Source organism: Hemitrygon akajei, chromosome 10 (genome assembly GCF_048418815.1).
Source record: "Hemitrygon akajei chromosome 10, sHemAka1.3, whole genome shotgun sequence".
Lineage (NCBI taxonomy): Eukaryota > Metazoa > Chordata > Chondrichthyes > Myliobatiformes > Dasyatidae > Hemitrygon > Hemitrygon akajei.
In genome coordinates, this window is record NC_133133.1 from 114425782 (window position 1) to 114448689 (window position 22908).

General features: G+C 41.3%; 1 protein-coding gene across 1 annotated transcript in view; it reads right to left on the reverse strand.

The window, feature by feature from the left end:
• The window catches only part of depdc4 (DEP domain containing 4), a 78737-nt gene that overhangs the window by 18461 nt on the left and 37368 nt on the right, over positions 1–22908 (reverse strand). The window contains exons 2-5 of the mRNA XM_073058778.1: positions 20808–21216; positions 15812–15957; positions 12870–13065; positions 11219–11445 (exon numbers count right to left, since the gene is read on the reverse strand). Of these exons, the coding sequence (XP_072914879.1) occupies positions 11219–11445; positions 12870–13065; positions 15812–15957; positions 20808–21216 (978 nt within the window). The remainder of the gene's footprint in view (positions 1–11218; positions 11446–12869; positions 13066–15811; positions 15958–20807; positions 21217–22908) is intronic.

The following is a 22908-nucleotide window of genomic DNA, read 5'->3' on the forward strand; positions in this document are numbered from 1 at the left end:
TGAACTTAGAATAGGGTTGAAGTTTGAATGGAAATTTGAGGTGACATCTCCCCCATAATATTGTAGCTGCTTGCAGTGGCGGTTGTAGGGAAGGGAGACAAGCCCAAGGTCTGTTTGAGCAACAGCATTAGTGAACTCTAACATTCTTCATAGGAGGGTGTAATGGGACTTCTGTGTTATTTATTTACTTATTTGTCTGTTTGTTTGTTTATTTATTTAGAGATACAACAATGAATAGGCCCTTCTGGCCCTTTGAGCTGCGCTGCCACAAACCCCCAATTTAATCCTAGCCTAATCATGGGACAACTTACAATTTATAGTCTACTGACCTATAGATGCTTTAGACTGTTACGCCTGTGCCCCCTCCTTTTTGAGAATCGCAAGATCGCTATTAATTCAGGTCAGGAGACCCAGGAAATGAGAGAGAGACGTTTGGAATGTCTTGGTCCCTCGGCAATAGAAAGCTACGGGAAACGGCCATTGTCTCTTGGAGGCAGAATTGTGAATTGAGTACGGTGCTATTTATTTGAAGCCCTCAGGGAATGACCAAAAGTGGGCTGGTTGAGGGGAGGCATCCCTCCACCCTGATTGACATCTGAGACCCTGAGAGTCAGGATAAAAGAGGGCCTGGGGGAACAGCCCCTTCAGACGCACCAGAGGAGGAAAGCTGGAAATCCCGTGACAGCGTTTAATAGCGACAGCCGGTGGAAGGTCCACGTGTGTCCTTTCCCGTTGCCCGGGATTGAGGCCTTACCATGGAAGACGGCTTAGCTAAAGAAGAGATCACCACCGACGACATTTTGAAGGATCGACATCATAACAAGGGAAAACGGGCAAGTTCTAAAAACATCGTCTCTCTCTCCAACCAAAAGCTGCAGCTTGAATGAACTAAAGTGACTTTTATATTTCCATCGGACAATACATTATCCCCTAGACAACGATAGAGCTATTTCTTATTGATTATTATTATACCCGCGCTTTTAGATTTAGTATTGACGACATATATTATCTGTATGTTTGCATTGATATTATTTTTGTGTATTTTTATCAATAAATACTGTTAAAAATAGTACCATCAGACTTCAACGGACCTCTCTATCTTTGCTGGTAAGTGACCCAGTTACGGGGTACGTAACAAGACTGTGGGACCCAAAGAAAACCCATGCATTCCACGGGCAAGACATACAAATTCCTCACAGAGGACAAGAAGATTGAGCTCCGAACTCTGACGCTCTGAGCTGTAATGGTGTTGTGCAAATTGCTACCCTACTGTGGCGCCCATTTACATTAAGTGGAGGGAGTTGAATATGTGAGGCAGTGCCAGCTGAATGTAGCAGCAGGTTCCATCTGAGACAGCTAAGTCAAAGTAGATCTGATAGAGGGATAGGAAATGTGTCATGGGATGTGACACTGCCTCACTGTTTCAGCAGATCACAAGGACCATGATGATCTTTTCCTGCTTATTTTCTGGGATATTGTGCAGAAACCAGGTGACCAGTCCACTTATTGTGTTTGAATCAATATCATGAATCCTGGTAAACTTAAGCCTCACCTCAAAATCGAAGAAAAAACTTACATACAGTATGGCTACTCATATTCAGGTTATCTTATTGCTTTATACACTAGACTGCAATGGAATTCCTTGCTCTCATGTACCAATAAACAGTATATGTACATGGTGATACTAAAGTCGGTTGCTTAAGGTTGTTATAGCCAGGTGAAGTAGTGGGGATGAGCTCCCACTACCTATTAAATGCTCCCGATGGTGTGCATCTCAAATACTCTCTGACAACTAAGTCCAGCTCCTGGCCTTCATGCATGTCTTAGTTACTAAGCTTGATGAAACCATTTCTACTGATAGAAGGGGCAAAGACAGGTTACTGATGCCTTGAAACCAGTTTCTTCAGGCAAATGGGGTTTGTCAGCCGTGGTTGGTAGCTCATTTAGGAGAAGGAAAACTCTGATCTCAAACCTCCTCTGCCTTGCAACTATACCCACTCATTAGGAAGGCTGTGGGAGTAAACCTCAAGGAAAAATCCAAACCCTAAGGCAGTCCTGCATGGAGTTCAATGCTGACTGGCAACTTTTGCAATGCCACTGGTGACAAACTGTATCGGTCTCTGCTGTTCTGTTGGATTCATCAGCTGTGGGGAGAGGGGGAGCCTGCTGCGTGGGCAACAGTTTGTTCTCCACATCGTACTGCACTATCTTGTGTATCACATAGACAGCTAGGACGCAGCATCCATGGTCAACAGTGATGAACAGAGGTCCTCAGTACTAAAGTAACAGTAGGTGAATAACAGAGAGAAGCCGAGTTAAGAGTCAAGGACGTGGCAGCACCACTGGGAAGAGGTTGTGAAAGAAGTGATGGGATTATTAATTAGATCTAACTTGTTACACAATACCAGATCCAGTTTGCTTTGGAATATGTCCTTCTAACAAGTTATCCAGAAAAGCATAGTATAGGGTGGTTAAGAAGGCCTGTGTTGTTTTTCCTTCATTAGTTGGAGGATTGAGTTCGAGTTGTGAGTAATGTTGCAGCTCTATAAAACTCTGGCTCACCCACTCTTGGAGTATTGTGTTTAGTTCTGGTTGCCTTATTATGGGAAGGATGTGGAAGGTACAGGGGAGATTTACCAGGTTTTGTCTGGATTAGAAAGCATGTCTTATTAGGAAAGGCTGAGCAAGCTAGCGCTTTTCTCTTTGTAGAGTAAGAGGATGAGATGTACAAGATGATAAGAGACAGCCAGGGACTTTTCCCAAAGCGTAAATAGCTAATACAAAGGGACATGTTTGATGGTAAATATAGGAGGATATTGGACGTGGAATGTGCTGACGGTGGTGGTGGTGGTGATAAAGGCAGATACATTCAGAACACTTAAGAGATTCTTTGGCACATGGAGAAGCAAAATGGAAGGCCATATAGGAAGGAAGGGTGAATTAGATCTCATATTGGTTCAAAGCGTTGGCACAACATTGTGGGCTGTTTGATGCTCCATGTTCTGAAACAATCTATAAGCTCTTCACCTCTGAGATTATCACCTGGGCTACCTTTGCTCCTCTTATTTTTCTTGTAGGTGTATCAATTAGAATCCTGTAAGATTATTGATGTAGCTTTTTGATAACCTCCCATTAACTGTGGTGCTGTACTGTCTGCCCAGTGATGTGATGAATGTTTCTTGTACATCACTCTCAAAAGTGACTTCTCTGTTGTTTCCCTCCACTGAAGCAAACCCTGATTTATTACAAAGTGAGGTGAGCTGTATTGACTATTGAAGAGGTTGTGAAAGAAGTGATGGGATTATTAATTAGATCTAACTTGTTACACAATACCAGGTCAGGTTTGCTTTAGAATATGTCCTTCTAACAAGTTATCCAGAAAAGCATAGTATAGGGTGGTTAAGAAGGCCTGTGTTCCACCAGCATTTACATCAGCAGTCCGATGAAGGGTCTCGGCCCGAAACGTCAACAGTACTTCTTCCTATAGATGCTGCCTGGCCTGCTGCATTCCACCAGATTTTGTGTGTTGCTTCTTTCTCTGCGATTTGCTGCCAACCACAGCTGATGAGACCCATTTGCCCGAAGTGAATGGTTTTAAGGCACCAGTAACCTGCCTTTTCTCCTCTTCCTGTCAGTAGAAATGGTTCTGCTGGGCTTAGTAGCCAAGCCACATGTGAAGGCCAGAAGCTGGACTGTCAGAGACTGTTTGAGATACTTGCCATTGGGACCTTATCGCCACTACCTCCCCCGTCTCCGATAACCTTAAGGAACCAATAAAAAAAATTTAAAAATGATAAATGCTAGTAATAAATAGATAGATTTTAAAAACTTTTTGTAACTCTGTGTATTTTATTGGCAATATTCCTCCCAAGTTTAAAATCCCTTGGAACATGAAATAACCACATTAAGACTCATTTTTCTTTAATAAATGATGTTATGCACATCATTTGTTAACTTCCTGATGCTTGCCAATTCTGGATTGGTCCCATTCTAAAGGCAATGATGGGGTGATTAGTTTGATAATGAATATTCATTTCATGCATCCAGAAGAATTAAACTAGTTTCAATTTGCTGGCATTCAGTTAATGTAAAAATGCAGGTGATCAATTAAATAAAATCTAATTTGAACCAATTGCTTAATGTCTGCCTGCAAGGTGTGGTAGTTTCATGTACAAATTGGTCAAATGAGACACTTTGGCAAAAGCATGAGTAAGAATTTTCTGATGTATTGAATACCAGACTCTCCTGTAAGTTTCTCACGCAAGTCAGAGGATTCCATCTTATGTAACACTGGAACTCATCAACCAGCCAATACCAACTTCCTTGAGCACTCGCATGTGTAGCAAATGTGTTCTAACTTGCCTGAAGATTCAGCATTTCCCTTGAGCTTCCAGACTGGAAATTCCAGAACAGAGGGAGCTCGAAGCAGAAGCAAAAGAGTGAATTAAGCTGGGTAATAGGAGAAACACAAGTAGAAATAGTTCATCAGAAAAAAAACAGAAACTGAAGATGAGAGACAACAGTCAACACCAAAAGATCCTGAAACACCAACTATCCATTTTGCTCCACAGAAACTGCCCAACCCACTGAGTTCCTCCAGCATTTTTGGTGCTCTGGATAACAGCATCTGCAGTCTCACATTCATTTTTTGCAGAATCGGAAGCAAATTGCACCCTCTGCTTGTCAGCATTCAAATTTAATTGTCAAATGTATATTGAAACACCGTGGAATATGCTAGAATACATACAAAATGCTGGAGCAACTCAGTAGGCCAAGCAGCATCTATGGAAAAGAGTAAACAGTTGACATCTTGGCCCAAAATGTCTACTGTTCACTCTTTTCCATAGATGTGGCCTGGCCTGCTGAGCTCCTCCAGCATTTAGAGTGTTTCACTGATTTCCAGCATCTGCAGATTTTCTTGTTAGTGAATTACATTGTTTGTGTTAACAACTCACGCACCTGGGGATCTGTTGAGAGCAGCCCGCAAATGTTGCCACACATTCTGGTGCTAACATGTCAAGTTCACGATGCTCGGCAGAACAACACAGAATATAAATTACAGAATAACAACTGCAAAACAAGCTGCTTTCCTCCTTCCCACTAATCCACATACAATCCTCCAACTCCAGGACAGGCTTCCAGGTCTCCAGTCTGCAATTATCAAGCTTCACATTCCGATCAACCTTCAGGCTTTGATCTCCGATATCCGATATCAACCCCCAGACTAGCAGATGATGGGATCCCGAACTCTGGGCTCAAACTCTTCTACTACTAGCCTCTGTTAACTGCCTGAATCCAGTCTCCCAGATTCCAGACAGTATTTTCCAATCCCGGAGCTTCACAGTCCCCGATTCAAACCACCTCCATGTCCCCCAGACCTCTTCTCTAACCCACCACCATGCTTCCCACCTCCCAGCAGTTTCTCCCACCCCAGAAGTGGGTTCTCACCTGGGACTCAGTGGAATTCAGAACTATGAGGGGGGATTGTGTATTTAATATTGCAGTAATATTTGATTAATACTGTAAATATATTGTTCCTTAAGCATTCTTTGCTGCTTACCTGGTTCATTAAGGTTATATGCAAAAGTACATGAATGGCATACACCATTAGTCATTACAAGGGCCCATCTCACTAAAAATAAAAATGAAATACACATGCTAACATAACATTGGTGACAACTAAGATTTAAAATGAATCTGATGCTGATACCTAACCTGTTGAAGTGTAGCACATTTATATTTCTTTGCAAGAGGAGAGGGTTGGTTGACTATTAAAAACAAGTGCAACTCGTTTCTTTTCCCTTCAGAAGCACAGGGAGACATTAGAGTTATAAGAACAATGGAAAGTGAAAAAAATTCACAGGTTCATAAACAGTGAGTACTGGGTGATAATAATAATAAACCTTAAAAAGGCAGAAATAGCTGGTTACATCAGAGATAGACGTGTTTGATTGGAAAAGAAATAACTGGTTGATGTATACTAAGCAAATTGAGGAACATTTTGAAGCAAATAAAATAGCCAATGAAAAGCAAGTGCCAGTTTTGCTGAGTGCACTGGGTGAAAAGACAAAGTTTTCTTAGAAGTTTGACTGCTTCAACCAAACCAGACAAAAAGAGCTTTGCTGATGTCATTAAGGTAATTGGGAACATTTAGAATTGTAACAATGGCTGATTGCAGAATGACTTAAGTTTCACAAGCAGAATCAAAAGGGAAGGGAGTCCATTTCAGCATACAAGGCTAAAGTGAAAACAAATTGTCTGAGCTTTGTCAGTTCAGTGATGTGATGGGCTTAATGATGCATTAAAAGATTGTTTAGTTTGTAGAATCTTACAATAAAGCATTCAAAAACACTTCTGCCTGAAGCACAACTCACATTTAAAAGATCAGTTAAAATTGCTCCAGCAATGGAAACAGCAGAGATGCAATTGAGTTGCAGTCAGGAATGAAATTGAGTGTGAACAAAATTGCATCATATAAACAGAAACCTGCCTGGCTAAACAAATTGTGTTCTCATCACAGCAAGAGCTCACATTCACCAGACCAATGCAGATTTAATGGCAAAACTTGCAGAAAATGCAACCAAGTAGGACACATACAAAGAACATGTCGGGCAGACAAAAATATATGGACTGCACAGGGAAGTTAAAAAGTCAAGTTGCAGTTTCAAAAAGTACTAATCTGCATGCTGTTAATTAAAAATCTGATATTGATGAGGTTACACAGGACTGCATAGTCTTAAGATTTACCATGTGAAAACTAACAACAGACAAGAAACAGGGCTTGCACCACAAGTGAACAGCAAATTAATTAAAATAGAATTGGCTTGGCTTTTTCAGTCATTCCACAAAATAAATCTGAACAGCATTTCAAAGATACTGAATGGAAGCCTGCAAATATGCAACTAAGATTGGATCCAACACATCAAGGGTAAAATAGTGTTAAATGAAAATGCCACACCAAAGTTTTACAAAGCCCATCAGGTTACTTATACAATCCAAGATAAAATAGCCAGTGAGCTGGATCGCATGGAGGCTGAAGGAATTATTTCCAAGGTTGCGTGGAGCCCATGGGCAATGCCAGTGGTCCCAGTAGCCAAGAAGGATAAACACTTCAAAGTGAATTTGCTGATTCCAAAGTGCTTCTCACCAGAAACATTTACAAAAGACTTGATCTGTATAATAAGCTTATTTTTGGAGTAACAACCGTACCTACACTTTGGCAGAAAGCTATGGACCAGGTGATACAAGGATGCCCAGGCAATTAAGTTCTTGGATGACATCATTGTTACCAGTGAGAATGACAAGGAACATTTAAAAAATCTCAAGACAGTGTTAGAAAGATCAGAAAATTATGGGCTCAGAGCATTACACAACAAGTGTGAATTCTTAAAACCAAGCATCACTTACTGTGGTCACACCATTGATGCACAAGATTTACACAAGTGTGTTGGGAAAATTCAACCAGTGGTGGATGCCCAAGGCAAGAGGATGTGTTACAGTGTGGTCCTTCTTTGAGATTTGTCAATTATGAAAACAGGTTCCTGCAAAATCTGGCTACTGTGCTCCAACCTCTTAAGCTCATTATTACAGATTGGGAAGAAATGACAATGGACAAAGCATTGTGAGGTGGCTTTCTAAAAGGCATTGTTTCTGACACTGGACTCACAGATTATAATCCACATCATTCACTGAAGCTTGCCTGTGATGCCTCAACTTGTAGCATAGGTGCAGTCATGTCAAATGTTATGAGTGACAGAAGTGAATGCCCTATAGCCTTTGCATCACGATCCCTTGCCACTCAAGAGAAAAGTTACACACAGATTGACAGAGAGGCCTTGAGTCTGTCAACCAGTATGGGAGAGAGTTTACCCTCATTACTGATCATTAACCACATGTCCATTTTTAATCCACAGAAGGGTGTTCCACTAACAGCAGCAACACAAATACAGAGATGGGCTCTGTTTCTTGGAGGACACAATTACAAGATCAAATTCAAGAGGACAACTAATCATGGAAATGCTGATGGATTGTCCCATTTACCCCAGAAAAGGAAATGCTTGAAAAATTTGCAAATCAGGACAGTCCTTTTGACGTTTCTCTCTAATGCAAATCGAAAATCTCACTTTTATGGCAGAGATGATCCAAAGGGAAAAGACACTACACTTTCTCAGGTATACATAGCAACTCAAAACAGCTAGAATGTTCAGAAGTTTCAGTTCCTCCATTTTTACCAGTGCCGGGATGAACTTGTTTTTAATGGGGATTGCCTTATGTGGAGATTGAGAATTGTTTTACCATCCAAGCTGAGGGGTAATGTGTTGGAAGAGCTATATCCAGGTATGGTCAAAATGAAAGCATTGGCTTGAAGTGTTGTCCAGTGGCCTGGGATAGATCAGCAGATCAAGCAGTTTGCCATGCACTGTTTGGGATGCCAACACACCCAGAAGAAAGGTGTCCAGAGCTGTCAGAACCACTTTCTGCAAACCCAGATTCTTAGACATAACCTCAAGATTTGGAGTAGATTTTGGATGGAGAATGGTACTTTTCCTGGAGGAGTGAATCTGTGGAATTCTCTGTCCAAGGAAGCAGTTGAGGCGACCTCATTAAATACATTTCAGAATCGTAATCAAGGTAAATAACACTGACATTGGATTCATGGGAGAAGTCAGAGAATGCTAGTAGATGGTTGTCTCTCTGATAGGAGGTCTGTGACTAATGATGCTGGTCCATTGCTATTTGTCATCCACAGTATCTCAATGCTTTGGATGTTAATGGGGTAAACTGGATCAGCAAATTTGCAGATGACACCAAGATTGGGAGTGTAGTGGAGAGTGTCAAAGATCAAAGCTTGCAGTGGGATTTGGACCCACTGCAAAAATGGGCTGAAAAATGGCAGATGGAATTTAATGCAGACAAGTATGAGGTGTTACACTTGGAGGACAAACCAGGACTTGCAGGGTGAGCAGGCGGGCACTGAGGAGTGTGGCTGAACAGAGGAATCTGGGAATACAGATCCATAATTCCTTGAAAGTGTCATCACAGGTATAGTGTTGTAAGAAGGCACGTTAGCCTCCATAAATTCAAGTATCGAGTACAGGAGATGGGATGTTATGACGAAGTTGTTTAAGATATTGGTGAGACCAAATTTGGAGTATTCTGTGCAGTTTTGGTCGCCTACCTGAAAGAAATCAATACTGAAAGAGTGCAGAGAAATTTTACATGGATATTGTCAGGACTTGAAGACCTGAGTTATAGGGAGAGGTTGGACAGGTTAGGACTTTATTTGTTAGAGCGTAGGAGTCTTCTCCTATGTCTTATATGGGGTTGAGTGGGATCTGGGATCAGTTATAATGGAATGGTGGAACAGGCTCGATGGGCTGAATGGCTTAATTCTGCTCCTTTATCTTATGGTCTAATGAAGGAAGATTTGATTGAGGTATACAAAATTATGAGGGATATAGATAGGGTAAATGCAAGCAGTCATTTTCTGCTGAGGTTAGGTACGTTAGAACTAAAGGTCATGGGTTAAGGTGAAATGTTTAAGGGAATCAGGAGGAGGAACTTCTTCACTCAGGGTAGTGAGAGTGTGGAATGAAAATTAAATTAAATAAGTTGTGCAAAAAGTGAGCAAAAATTGTGAGGTAGTGCTCATGGGTTGCTTCATTGTCTGTTCAGAAAGCTCATGGTGGAGGGGAAGGAGGGGATTTAAGACCCAACTGTATAGATTTTTGCCTCGCAAGGGAGTTAAGGGCTTATGGGGAGGTGAGGTGGAGACCACAGCCACATCAGCCATGATCTTATTGAACAGTAGAGCTGGCTCAATGGGCAGATGGCCAACTCAAGCTCCGATTTCTTACGTTCTTATGTTCTGAACCTCATCCTAATCCAACCTTGAAGCTGAACTATACTGGCAATACGTCTTGACAACATTTCTCATCCTAATATGTCCAACAAAGGCTAATAGTTGTTTGGGGGGGGGGGGGGTGTTGAGATATAAAATGGGACAACAAAGAGCAGGAATTAAATAATCAAGGAGAGGAGGTTACAATATCATTGGAAAATAATACAAATAAAGAAATCAAAAATAGGAAGCCAAAGCTGAGAACACAATCAAAAAATGAAGACAGAGGAAGCAAAATGTAATTTTCTGTGTTCTCTGCATGAGATTGCATGGTGCAAACACACAAAATGCAGGAGGAACTCAGTAAGACAGCCAGAGGAATAAACAGTTGACGTTTTGGGCTAAGACCCTTCATCTGCTCTGGAAAGGAAGAGGGCAGAAGCCAGAATAAGAAGGTGGCCGGGTGGGGGGGGGGGGGGAAGTAGCACAAGCTGGCAGGTGGTCACATTCAGGTTAGAGAAGCAACACTTCATATTCCATCTAGCTAGCCTCCAACCTGATGGAATGACCATCGATTTCTCTAACTTCTGGAAATTTCTCTCTCTCTCTTTCCCCATTCTGGTTCCCATCTCACCCCTTCTCTTATCCTCACATCCCACTGGTTCCCCACTTCTTTCCGTGACTCCACTGTCCTTTCTCAGATTCCTCCTCCTTCATCCCTTTACCTTTTCCACCTATTCACCTGCCAGCTTCTTCTATCATTTCCTCCTCTCCCACTCACCTGTTCTTACCTACCACCATGTACTCCTTCTCCTCCTCTACCTTCTTAATTCTGGCTTCTGCCCCATTCCTTTTCAGTCTCAAAAGAGCATCTCGGCCCAAAGCTCTATACTCCCCTCCATCGACACTGCCTGACATGCCGAGTTCCTCCAGCATTTTTTGTGTGTGTCACTCTGGATTTCCAGCATCTGTGGAATCTCGTGTTTATGAGATTATACATTATTTAATTACCTGCTGAACTTAATCATTGAAGGTGAGTCTTCCTCTAATCAACTGAAAATTTACACACAAATTGTCAAAATGCACAAGGAACTAAAGTAACACAGAATGCTGGAAGAATTTAGCAGGTCAGGCAGCATGGTCAGGAGGGGAATGAACAACCAATGAGACCCTTCATAAAGCAAAACATCATTTATTTATTCCCCTCCAGAGATGCTCCCTGATCAGCTGAGCTCCCCCAGCATTTTGTACGAGTCATTCTGGATTTCCCAGCATCTGCAGAATTCTCCGATGTTCAGGAACAAAAGTTACGCCTTTCCATATTTAGGACCATGCTACCAATATTTTCTTTATTTGGTCTTGAAGAAAGACTCTTACCCAGAAATCTAATTATCCCGCAGTATATGTCAAGATAGCGGCTGCAGAGAAGCGGCTCCCTGTTCTGGCTGTAATGCTTCGCCACAGTTTCAAACAAAACTCTTTTGTAGGTATCTGCAGCATCACTATCATTCGCAGTCTGAGATAACAGTTCACTCGCGTGTACGATCAGCTGGTCTGGGAAATAATCCAGGCAGTCAACAGCAGCCAGGAGCCACTCATCAGTGCTAGTGAAGTGAACAAAAACAAAACAGAAATTGAGGATGTATAAATCAGGTGCACAATGAGCACAATGCGCCATTCTAATCAGACAAAATGACTCCATGGCCCTTCAAAACCTTCAGGATTAACCTTTTCTTCAGTAAATTAAACTTAGACTTACAGGAAAATTAGATAACTACCAGTTTAATCTATTTTCTACAGAATTTGAAAGAACAGCAAACATATTGAAACAATCATAAAGGCAGCAGAGATACAGCTCATATTCTCAGTATGGGGCTTGGAAGGATATGAATAGGCTGGTGGGACATTGTGGTTGGCATGGGCTGGTAGGTCAAAGGGCCTATATCTATATCTGTGCTGTGTTGTTATTTGACTCTATTTATTTACTTTGTTTTATTACTAGTGCAATTTGGCTTCTTTTGCACGTTGGTTATTAGTCACTCTTTATTTATAGATTTTAATAAATTCAATTATATTTATTTATTTTCCAATCAATGCCTGCAAGAAAATGAATCTCAGGGTAGTATATGGAGGCATATACATATTTTATTAATGAATTTACTTTAGAACTTTGAGATGTTAGGAGAATTAGAATGAAGTCCTGGACTCAGAATAAGACATTTCAGGTTGAATCAGACAAAACTCTTCACAGCAAAATGCAACATCTGATAGGGTGAAAATGGAAATGCAAAGGAGGGATTGAGCATCAAAACAGACAAATGTGAGAGCAGGTCACCAGGTGAGAGGGAGGGGTGTGAGTGACAGATCATTTGACTATTCTGCACACCTTTCAGAAAAACAGTTCATAATATACAGCGGTTTAAACTTCTATAATGAGCTTGCAGTAAACGTCAGAGGGTGGTGCAAGTGTGGAATGAGTTGCCAGCCACAGTAGTAGATACATATTCATTTGTAACATTTTTAGCCATAAAGCAAAAGGCACAGAAACAGGTCTTTTGGCCCATCTAGTCCATGCTGAACTATTTTGCCTGGTCCCTTTGACCTGTATCTGGACCATAGCCCTCCATACCCCTCCCATCTATGTACCTATTCAAACTTCTCCACAATAATAAAATCAAACCTGCATCCACCACTTCAGCTAGAAGCTCGCTCCATTCTTATCACCCTGAGGTTTGTTCAAACATATTACAGAATTTTGAGCCATTAAATTTATACTTCTATCAAATCTCTCTTCATTTAAGGGAACTTCAGATAAGTAAATGGATGGGAGGGGCATGGAGGAGACTGGTCCAAGTATGGGATAACAGTTTGGCATGGACTAGATGGGGTGAACGGCAGATCTAATCAAACATTATTAAATTTCTAGCTTTCCTTTAAGACAAAAGTTAGTTAAGAATTTTTGGCCTCGTATAGTACACTTAGAGCATTAATCCAAACTAATTATGAAAAGTTATCAGAAAATACTAACGAAGGTAGATTTAGGATCTTAGAAACCTCTCGATCCAGGAACGTGTTGGAGATAATAAGGTCAGTTTGCCGACTGAAGTGAACTGCTTCTCTTCTTTCCATCTTCAGGGGAGACTCCAGAATGCTGTCCAGGATGGGAAGATGAATTAAATGGAGCAGCTGCAATAAAGTCGCCTGCTTCCAAACATCCTCAACAACTATTTTGGAGTAAGTCAGACCCATTGTTGAAAGCAGAAGAGAAGCACAGTAGAAATATAGTTAGTGCTTGCATGCTCGGTTATAAAAAACAAACTATTAGTCACTGAATGCAGCTTACACATCAAAATGCAACATTCCGTTAATGTATTAGTCTCTGAAAAAGGTGCAGAAATTGGGGTTAGCTGCTGTATTTGCTAACATTGCAACTGCTGACAATGGAAAAGTACTTATTTGGCTGTAGATCATAAACACAAGAGATTCTGCAGAAAGTGGCAGCCCAGAAAATGCTGAAAGAACTCAGGTCAAGTAACATCTATGGAGAGAAATAGAGTCAAAGTTTCAGGTTGAGACCCTTCATTGGATTTAATTGGCAGCAAAAATGCTCAATGACAAAGTGGAATCCTTTGAACACATGCTGCGTCACTGCCACAAATTTAGGCTGAAGAACAGGTTTCGGCCCCAAACATCGACTGTTTATTTTTCTCCATAGATACTGCTTGACCTGCCGAGTTCCTACAGCATTTTGTGTGTGTTCTCAAAGAACAATTCTTTGGCTTTGAATGCACAGGGTTTAGGTTAAACATGACAAATTCCTCATTCCAGAAGGCCATTAGCGGCATTACCTGAAAATGACAAATTGTGAAAGGCTTGATGCCAGCCTTTTGCCATGAAAACCCAAGTACAAATTAAACAGTGAAATTAAACTCTTCATTCTGCTAGTTCAAAAGGTTCTTTGAGGAATGGGTTTGAAAGCATGGAAATACGAGTGACACTCTGTTTCAATCCAGTTCTCAGAAACAAATAACCAACATGTCACCATTGCTCTCTAAATTTTTCATCTCAAATAGTTGGTGTGGAAAATAGACCACAACTCACAATAGTACAGCAGGATTTATTTCTGAGACAGCGCTAACACATATTCTTGAAGTAGGAACTATCTTTGCACCATGCATACCATTTGGATGCATTACAACTTGGGATGGCAAATCCACTACCTGTGACTGCAAGAAAATACAGGGAGTTGTGGACACAGCTAACTACATCATGGAAACCAGCCTTCCCTCCATGGACATAGTGTATACTTCTCACTGCCTTGGCTGAACAGATAATATAATCAATGACCCTTCCCGACCTGGACACTCTTTCTACTCTCACCAGCCACTGAGCAGAAGATGCGAAAGACAGAGCATATGCAACCAGTCTCAAGGATAAACTTTATCCCGTTATGTTTCTTGACTAGTCTCATAACATGATAAGATGTGCTTTTGATCTCACAATCTACCTTATTATAGCCTTGCATCTTACGTTCTGCCTGTAAGAGTAGCACTTTATTCTGCATTCTGTTATTGCTTTACCTTGTACTACACCAATGCACTGTTGTAATGAAATTATTTGTATGGATGGCACACAAAAGATTTTCACTGTACCTCTGTATACGTGACCAAAATAAATAAAAATTGCCCTAAGGAATAACATCTTTTTTTTCTTGAGTACAAAAATGTAATTAAGAAAGCAATTTGGGGTTATTTCTTAACCACAGACCAGCAAACACACACAATATGCTGGATGAAAGCAGATCAGGCAACAGCTATGAAGGGGAATAAATAGTCGATGTTGCAGACACAGACCCTTCATCGGGACTGGAAAAGAAGGGTTCAGAAGCCAGAACAAGAAGGTGGGTGGGTGGGGGGGAGGTGGTGGTAGGTGGTAGGTAAGACCAGCTGAGGGTGAAGGTGAGTGGGTGGGGGAGGGGAGAATAAAGTGAGAAGCTGGGAAGGGATAGGCGGAAGTAATAAGGGGCTGTAAAAGAAGGAATATGATAGGAGAGGAGAGTGGACCCTGGCAGAAAGTTACCAGAGGGAAGTGATAGGCAGCTGAGGAGAAGAGGTAAAGGAGGGGAGGAGATCACCCAAAGCATTTTCTCACTCTTATCTTGCCCCTACCCATGTCTCAAGTAAATAATGTAATAGAATAACCACATGGGTGTGCAAAGTGGACAGAGAAGACAAATAAGTTGCTCAGTATGCCCTTGATCCCTCCCCTGAGTATCAATCATCCTCATGAACCCTCCATTTGCAGGAGAATTGATGTTATTGTCCAGGAAAGCAATGGGAGTGAAAGTTGGAATGAGTGTTTAGGGTCAGTATTGGCTGAGTCCACTTTAATCTACCTGTGTACTAATCCAATAAAGGATTGGAGACTTACAACACAACCTAAAATAACTTGTGCATAAAGCCTATTGTTTACTCCAAATGTTCAGTATGAAAGAATGGCCAGGATTTTGAACAAAGATTTCTGCCTAAGTCACTGAACATACAGACAAGTTTTAGTTTAAGATCAAGTTCATTGTCATTCAACAGTACACAGTTAAACAAAACAACATTGCTCAGGGACCAAGGTGCACAACACAATACATACATCACATATTATCGTGTTAATACCACTTTAACAGACAAAACAAAATTCTGCAGATGTACAAGTTGACATAAAGTGCATATACAGCATATTAAAATATACAACAGTATTACTGCTGCTAGTAATGTCATAAATATTGGTAGCAGGGTGTGCAGAAGTCTCACAGCCTGGGAGAAGAAACTGTTGCTCAGTCCACCAGTCCTTGTTCTTATACTGCAGTACCTTCTGCCTGACAGTATCAAGCTTAAGGTTTATTATATCACAGACAAAAGAGAGGCATAACGAAAAATGCAAAGCTTTGTGTATTCAAATACCACAATGCAATTTTACCTTTCTTTGGCAACAGGCTGGTTGGTGCTTTCATTTTTATGTTTGTGGGTAGTGATGGACGAAGGCTGATTGCTTGCAAAACTTGTTCAATCCTTTTGTCACAGGCTTCCAAGGCAATAGGATTTGAGTAAGTTATTTTATCTGGTCTGTTTAAAAAAAAAAGTAATTATTTTACGCAGAATGTTCAAAGAAAACCATTTTGCCAGAACTCGACAAAACTTTTTTAAAAAGATTAGCGATATTTGTCGCATGTACATACTGTACAGTGAAGTGCGTAGTTTGTGTCAAATCAAATCAGTGAGGATTGTACTGGGCAGCCTGCAGGCGTCATCATTCTTCTGGTGCCAATGCAGCATACCCACAGCTCATTAACCCTAACACAAACGTCATTAGAATGTGGGAGGATACTGAAGCACCCAGAGGAAACCCATGTATTCATGAAGGGAACATACAAAAGGACAGCGGCAAGAATTGAACCCCAATTTTACAGTTGGCGCTGCAATAATGTTATACTGACTTCTACATTACTGTGCTCTCCATTGTAGTCATTGCCTATTTCTAATAGACACAATATTATAGTAAACTAAATAGCTGGAGTAATAAGATTATGATGAGACAGAAGTAGCTTATTTAGTGAAATGTTGCCACAGTCTAGAGCTTGAACCAGATCTTACTTGTTTTTTGTAGATCTATGATTAGTGTGCAATTACAAATGGTACATTTCTAAGATGTCACAACTCCACAAAATCACATTGACATTCCAGTTCATTGTTCCCATTTGGAGGAGAATCAGTGAGACCAAATGGTCTTAGTTGGGGTTGTAAATTCTCTGATTAGCAGCACAGGAGTGAGAATGTGAAGAGGGTAAGGGGTACGTGTAGAAGGGGTGGGCGAGGGGTAAGTGTAGTAAAATATGTAGACAGGACCAGGGAGAGGATACGTCATTGGGGAAGTGTAGGAGGACAGGGAAGAGGTAGCTAAAATAAGATGCCAGACAGCATGTGGCAACCACAAAGAAGAGGAACCTTGCGACCACAAGACAATGTGTTCGGCAAAGTATTTTGAGCTATATACCCACTTCGAGTGTTTTGCTTGCGTCCATACCCATTCCAAGTATTACGCTTGCGTCTATGCTTATTCCGAGTATTTCGCGTGCTTAGCTATGCAATAGCCAATCAATTGACAAATTTGAATCGGTAACCATATTTGCGAATGTAGTGCCCTGCTTTTGGGTATAAGTATGACCTTTGTAAACCGACAAATTGAGAGTTGGCTACCTTATGCCCGAAGTGCATGGGGCTGCGAACTCCTCTCTGAATAAAAACCGTTTCAGAGGTAATTTCGTGTCTCTGGTGTTTTTCCTCAACTGAGCAGGTTAATAATTTCAGGTTGACAGAAGCATAGCAGTTATCTTAACACTATTACAGCACCAGACCAGAGTTCAAACCCCGCCACTGTCTGTAAGAAGTTTGTACTCCAAGTCTCCATGACTGCATGGGTTTCATCCAGGTGCTCCAGTTTCGTCCCATATTCCAAAAATGTACAACTTAATTTGTCACGAGTCTCAAGGAAAGGTCTCATCCCAAAACATTAACTGTTTATTCATTTCCATAGATGCTGCTTGACCTGCTGAGTACCTCCAGCATTTTGTGTGTGTTTTGCATTGAATTGGTCACATGGATATAATTGGGTGGCGTGGGCTTGTTGGGCCAGAAGGGCCTGTTACTGTGCTGTATTTTAAACAAAATCATTATGAATTCCTCACACACACACACAACCTTTCCAACTTGGCTGAGAATGAGAAAAAACACCAATTAATAATTAATAGTATATATGTATCCAGTGTGTTTTCACACAATTTTTCAACTAGATGTATAGGGACAGAGTGAAGTTTGCACTATCTGAGCTATGAATTTGTAAAGTCACACAAACAAATGAAAAAGAATTCTGTGACATTCACATTGTATTTCCACACTCATATTTATCAATTTCATGCAGAGCCATAAAATTGAATTGTTGTATATTCAATCTAAAGCAACATCAGCAATGTTCTGGATACTTTTACAAACTTTTATAGATGCACAGTTTGGTTCCATCACATTTCTATACCATGCCATCAATGCCCAGGAACAGAAAAGGCTACAGAAAGTGGTGGATACAGCCCAGTTCATCACAAAGACTTTCCTATTAATGAGTACACCTACAAGTTGTGCTGCTACCAGAAAGCAGCATCCAAAGACTCCCACTGTCTAGGGAATGCTCTCTTTTTGCTATTACCATCAGGCAGGAGGTGGATAACTTCACATCCACTCGGAACTAATTCTACAAACTGCAAGCTCAATTTCAAGTACTATTTGCAACTCACATTCTCAGTATTTTTATTTATTTGCTCAATTTGTTTTCTGCACATTGAGTATCGGTCTTTGTTTTCATAAATTCTATTGTACAGTATTTATTTTCCTGCAAATACTGCAAGAGAATTCATCTCAGGGTAGTATATGATGTACTTTGAATTTTGATAACTAAGTGACTGATAGTTGGGGTGGCAATGAAATTGATGCCCATTTAAAGGCAATTAAAATACAACCACAACAGTTTGAGGTTGAACTTCATTTCCTTTGGAAAAAAGATGAATCCGATAGAGAAACCCAACAATTAATGCATCAAGCTTGACTTGTTTGGATTAATATTTGATTCCAGACCCAAGGCCTAGGCCCACAGAAACAGAAAATAGGTGCAGGAGTAGGCCATTCGGCCTGTCGAGCCTGCACCGCCATTCAGTATGATCATGGCTGATCATCCAACTCAGAACCCTGTACCTGCTTTCTCTCCATACCCCCTGATCCCTTTAGCTACAAGGGCCATATCTAACTTCCTCTTAAATATAGCCAATGAACTGGCCTCAACTGTTTCCTGTGGCAGAGAATTCCACACAGAGAGTGGTGAATCTGTGAAGAAGTTTTTCCTCATCTCGGTCCTAAAAGGCTTCCCCTTTATCCTTAAACTGTGACCCCTCGTTCTGGACTTCCCCAACATCGGAAACAATCTTCCTGCATCTAGCCTGTCCAATCCCTTTAGAATTTTATACGTTTCAATAAGATCCCCCCTCAATCTTCTAAATTCCAGTGAGTATAAGCCTAGTCGATCCAGTCTTTCTTCATATGAAAGTCCTGCCATCCCAGGAATCAATCTGGTGAACCTTCTCTGTACTCCCTCTATGGCAAGAATGTCTTTCCTCAGATTAGGGGACCAAAACTGTACACAATATTCTAGGTGCGGTCTCACCAAGGCCTTGTACAACTGCGGTAGAACCTCCCTCCTCCTGTACTCAAATCCTTTTGCTATGAATGCCAACATACCATTTGCCTTTTTCACCGCCTGCTGTACCTGCATGCCCACCTTCAATGACTGATGTACAATGACACCCAGGTCTCGTTGCACCTCCCCTTTTCCTAATCGGCCACCGTTCAGATAATAATCTGTTTTCCTGTTCTTGCAACCAAAGTGGATAACTTCACATTTATCCACATTAAATTGCATCTGCCATGAATTTGCCCACTCACCTAACCTATCCAAGTCACCCTGCATCCTCTTAGCATCTTCCTCACAGCTAACACCGCCGCCCAGCTTCCTGTCATCCGCAAACTTGGAGATGCTGCATTTAATTCCCTCGTCTAAATCATTAATATATATTGTAAACAACTGGGGTCCCAGCACTGAGCCTTGCGGTACCCCACTAGTCACTGCCTGCCATTCTGAAAAGGTCCCGTTTACTCCCACTCTTTGCTTCCTGTCTGCCAACCAATTCTCTGTCCACATCAATACCATACCCCCAATACCATGTGCTTTAAGTTTGCACACTAATCTCCTGTGTGGGACCTTGTCAAAAGCCTTTGGAAAATCTAAATATACCACATCCACTGGCTCTCCCCTATCCACTCTACTAGTTACATCTTCAAAAAATTCTATAAGATTCGTCAGACATGATTTTCCTTTCACAAATCCATGCTGACTTTGTCCGATGATTTCACCCCTTTCCAAATGTGCTGTTATCACATTATCCACCCTCCAATCCTCAGGGACTAATCCAGAATCTAAGGAGTTTTGAAAAATTATCACTAATGCATCCACTATTTCTTGGGCTACTTCCTTAAGCACTCGGGGATGCAGACCATCTGGCCCTGGGGATTTATCTGCCTTTAATCCCTTCAATTTATCTAACACCTCTTCCCTACTAACATGTATTTCCCTCAGTTCCTCCATCTCACTAGACCCTCGGTCCCCTACTATTTCCGGAAGATTATTGATGTCCTCCTTAGTGAAGACAGAACCAAAGTAGTTATTCAATTGGTCTGCCATGTCTTTGTTCCCTATGATCAATTCACCTGTTTTTGACTATAAAGGACCTACATTTGTCTTGACCAATCTTTTTCTTTTCAAGTATCTATAAAAGCTTTTACAGTCAGTTTTTATGTTCCCTGCCAGCTTTCTCTCATTATCTTTTTTCCCTTTCCTAATTAAGCCCTTTGTCCTCCTCTGCTTGTCTCTGAATTTCTCCCAGTCCTCAGGTGTGCCGCTTTTTTTTTTTGCTAATTTATATGTTTCTTCTTTGGACTTGATACTATCCCTAATTTCCCTTGTCAGACATGGGTGCACTACCTTCCCTGGTTTATTCTTTTGCCAAACTGGGATGAACAATTGTAGTTCATCCATGCGATCTCTAAATGCTTGCCATTGCATTTCCACTGTCAACCCTTTAAGTATCATTTGCCAGTCTATCTCAGCTAATTCACGTCTCATACCTTCAAAGTTACCCTTCTTTAAGTTCAGAACCTTTGTTTCTGAATTAACTATGTCACTCTCCATCTTAATGAAGAATTCCACCATATTATGATCACTCTACCCTCATGCCTGACTCCTCTACAGAACTGATTGAGCTGAGGGATAAACAAGAAATACATGCAATGCAACAGCCAAAGAGAAAATAAAACCTTACATGGGACATTTCTTCCTTGGCAGCAGTCTTTCATGGTGAAACAAATCCTCTGGTCTCTGGTCCTGACCAGAGAATGCACAATCTTCCATAAACCTGTAGAGGCTGCTACCACAATCTTCGAACATCATTTGCTGCTCTTTACCGAAGAGTCTCGTGTTAACAGGCTCAAACACTCTGTGCTCCATCAGAGCGTGGCAGAGACGAGCTGCTTTCAAACGTGAGATATCACTGTTGACGAAGTACACGCTTTGCATAAGGTGGCTCAACACCACATCAACTGCATCAGCACCAGTGAAGCAGTCATTATACGTCCTCCAGAAACGTTTGTAATGCCTCACCTCCACCTGGGTCTGCAGGGCTTGGATAATGTTATTCCATACCTGTGTTGCATGGAAAGGTTCCAAATGTCCTAAAAACAAAGACAATGGTTTAAATGCATATTTGTATTGAAATCTGTACCCTAGGAAGGTATTTGATAGTTTTCATGTCAGTGTCACAGCTAGGAAAGCTGTCGCATCACAGTTCAAGCAATCACATTTGATCCCAATCTCTGGTGCTCTGTTTGATCCTTCTTCCTGTGACTGATTTGGGTTTCTGCCCATATCTCAAAGAAGTATGTTATTTTATTTAGAGATACTGTAGTGTAACAGCCCCCTCCAGTATAATGAGCCAGCGCCACCCAATTACCCCCTAACCCACGTCTTTGGAATGTGGGAGGAAAATGGAGTAACCCAAGGAAACGCATGCAGTCATGGAAAGAATGTACAAACTCCTTACTGACAGCAGCGGAATTGAACCTGGCTTTGGATCTCCAGCATCTGCAGAATCTTGTGTTTGCTACTTAATTCCCCCTGCATTACCATGACCAATGGATGGCATAGTGACAGCATTACACTAACCGCTACTCTACTGTGCCATCCATAGTTAATGGGAATACAGGGAGAATTAAATGGCAAACACATGAGATTCTGAAAAATTGGGAGCAGCACACACAAAATGCTGGAGGAACTCAGGTCAAGCAGCATCCATGGAAATGAACAGTCAACATTTGGGGCAGAGACCCTTCTTTGGGGCAGAAAGGGAGAAGAAGCCAGAATAAGGTAGAGGCAGAAGGGGGAGGAGTACAAGTTGCAGGCGATAGGCGATTCCAGGTGAGGAGGAAGTAGGGTGAGTGGAAGAAGGGGATGAAATGAGAAGCTGGGAGCGAATAGGTGAAAAGGGTGAAGGATTGTAGAAGAAATCTGATAGGAGAGAAGAGTAGACCATGGGTGAAAGGGAAGGAGATGGGGAGGAAAAAGGAATTAAATGGCATTTATTTAAGATTATTGTGCAAGTGGGTACCTGATGGTCTACATAGATTTAATGCACTGAAGAACCTGCTCTCGTGTTGTATAACTGAATGAATTACTTTAAAGTTCTTTTGCAACTTCATGTTGTTTTCCCACATGGCACTTACAATGCAAACAAGAAATTCAGCACCACTCATGAGTACTTCCTCAACATCAGCCATGATAGAATGGTGGAGCAGATTCTATGGGATGAATGATATAATTCTGCTATGTTTTATGGATTATGGTCTTATTTTTCTCCCACTAACTTCTGACAGTGAGAAAAACAATAATAACATTGTCCCTGAAGGTTGCCAGCTTTGGCTTTCTGTCTGTGCCACATGCCATCCTGATAAGTCAGTGCCTATACCTTGAACACATCAGCTCCACAGCACTGAGAAAACAATGCATAGATGCAGGATCTACAGATCAACATTGGTAGTCACACCCCCTTGCAAAAAATACTTTCTTGCCTTCATTATATTTAGTCAACGAAGAACAAAAGGTATCCTCCATGAGGAGGAATCATTCCCTAACTAGTGAAAAGTTACTGTAAGCTATTCAGATGTTTCAGGAAGCAAACAAAGTTAGGTTTCTGATCATCACTCCTGATGAAGGGACTCGGCCTGAAAGGTCAACCGTTTATTCTCCTCCACAGATGATGCTTGACTTGCCAAGTTCCTCAAGCATTTGGGGTATGTTGCTCTGGATTTCCAGCATCTGCAGAATTGCTTGTATTTAACAAAATGGTGTTGTTTAAATTTTCTTAAACC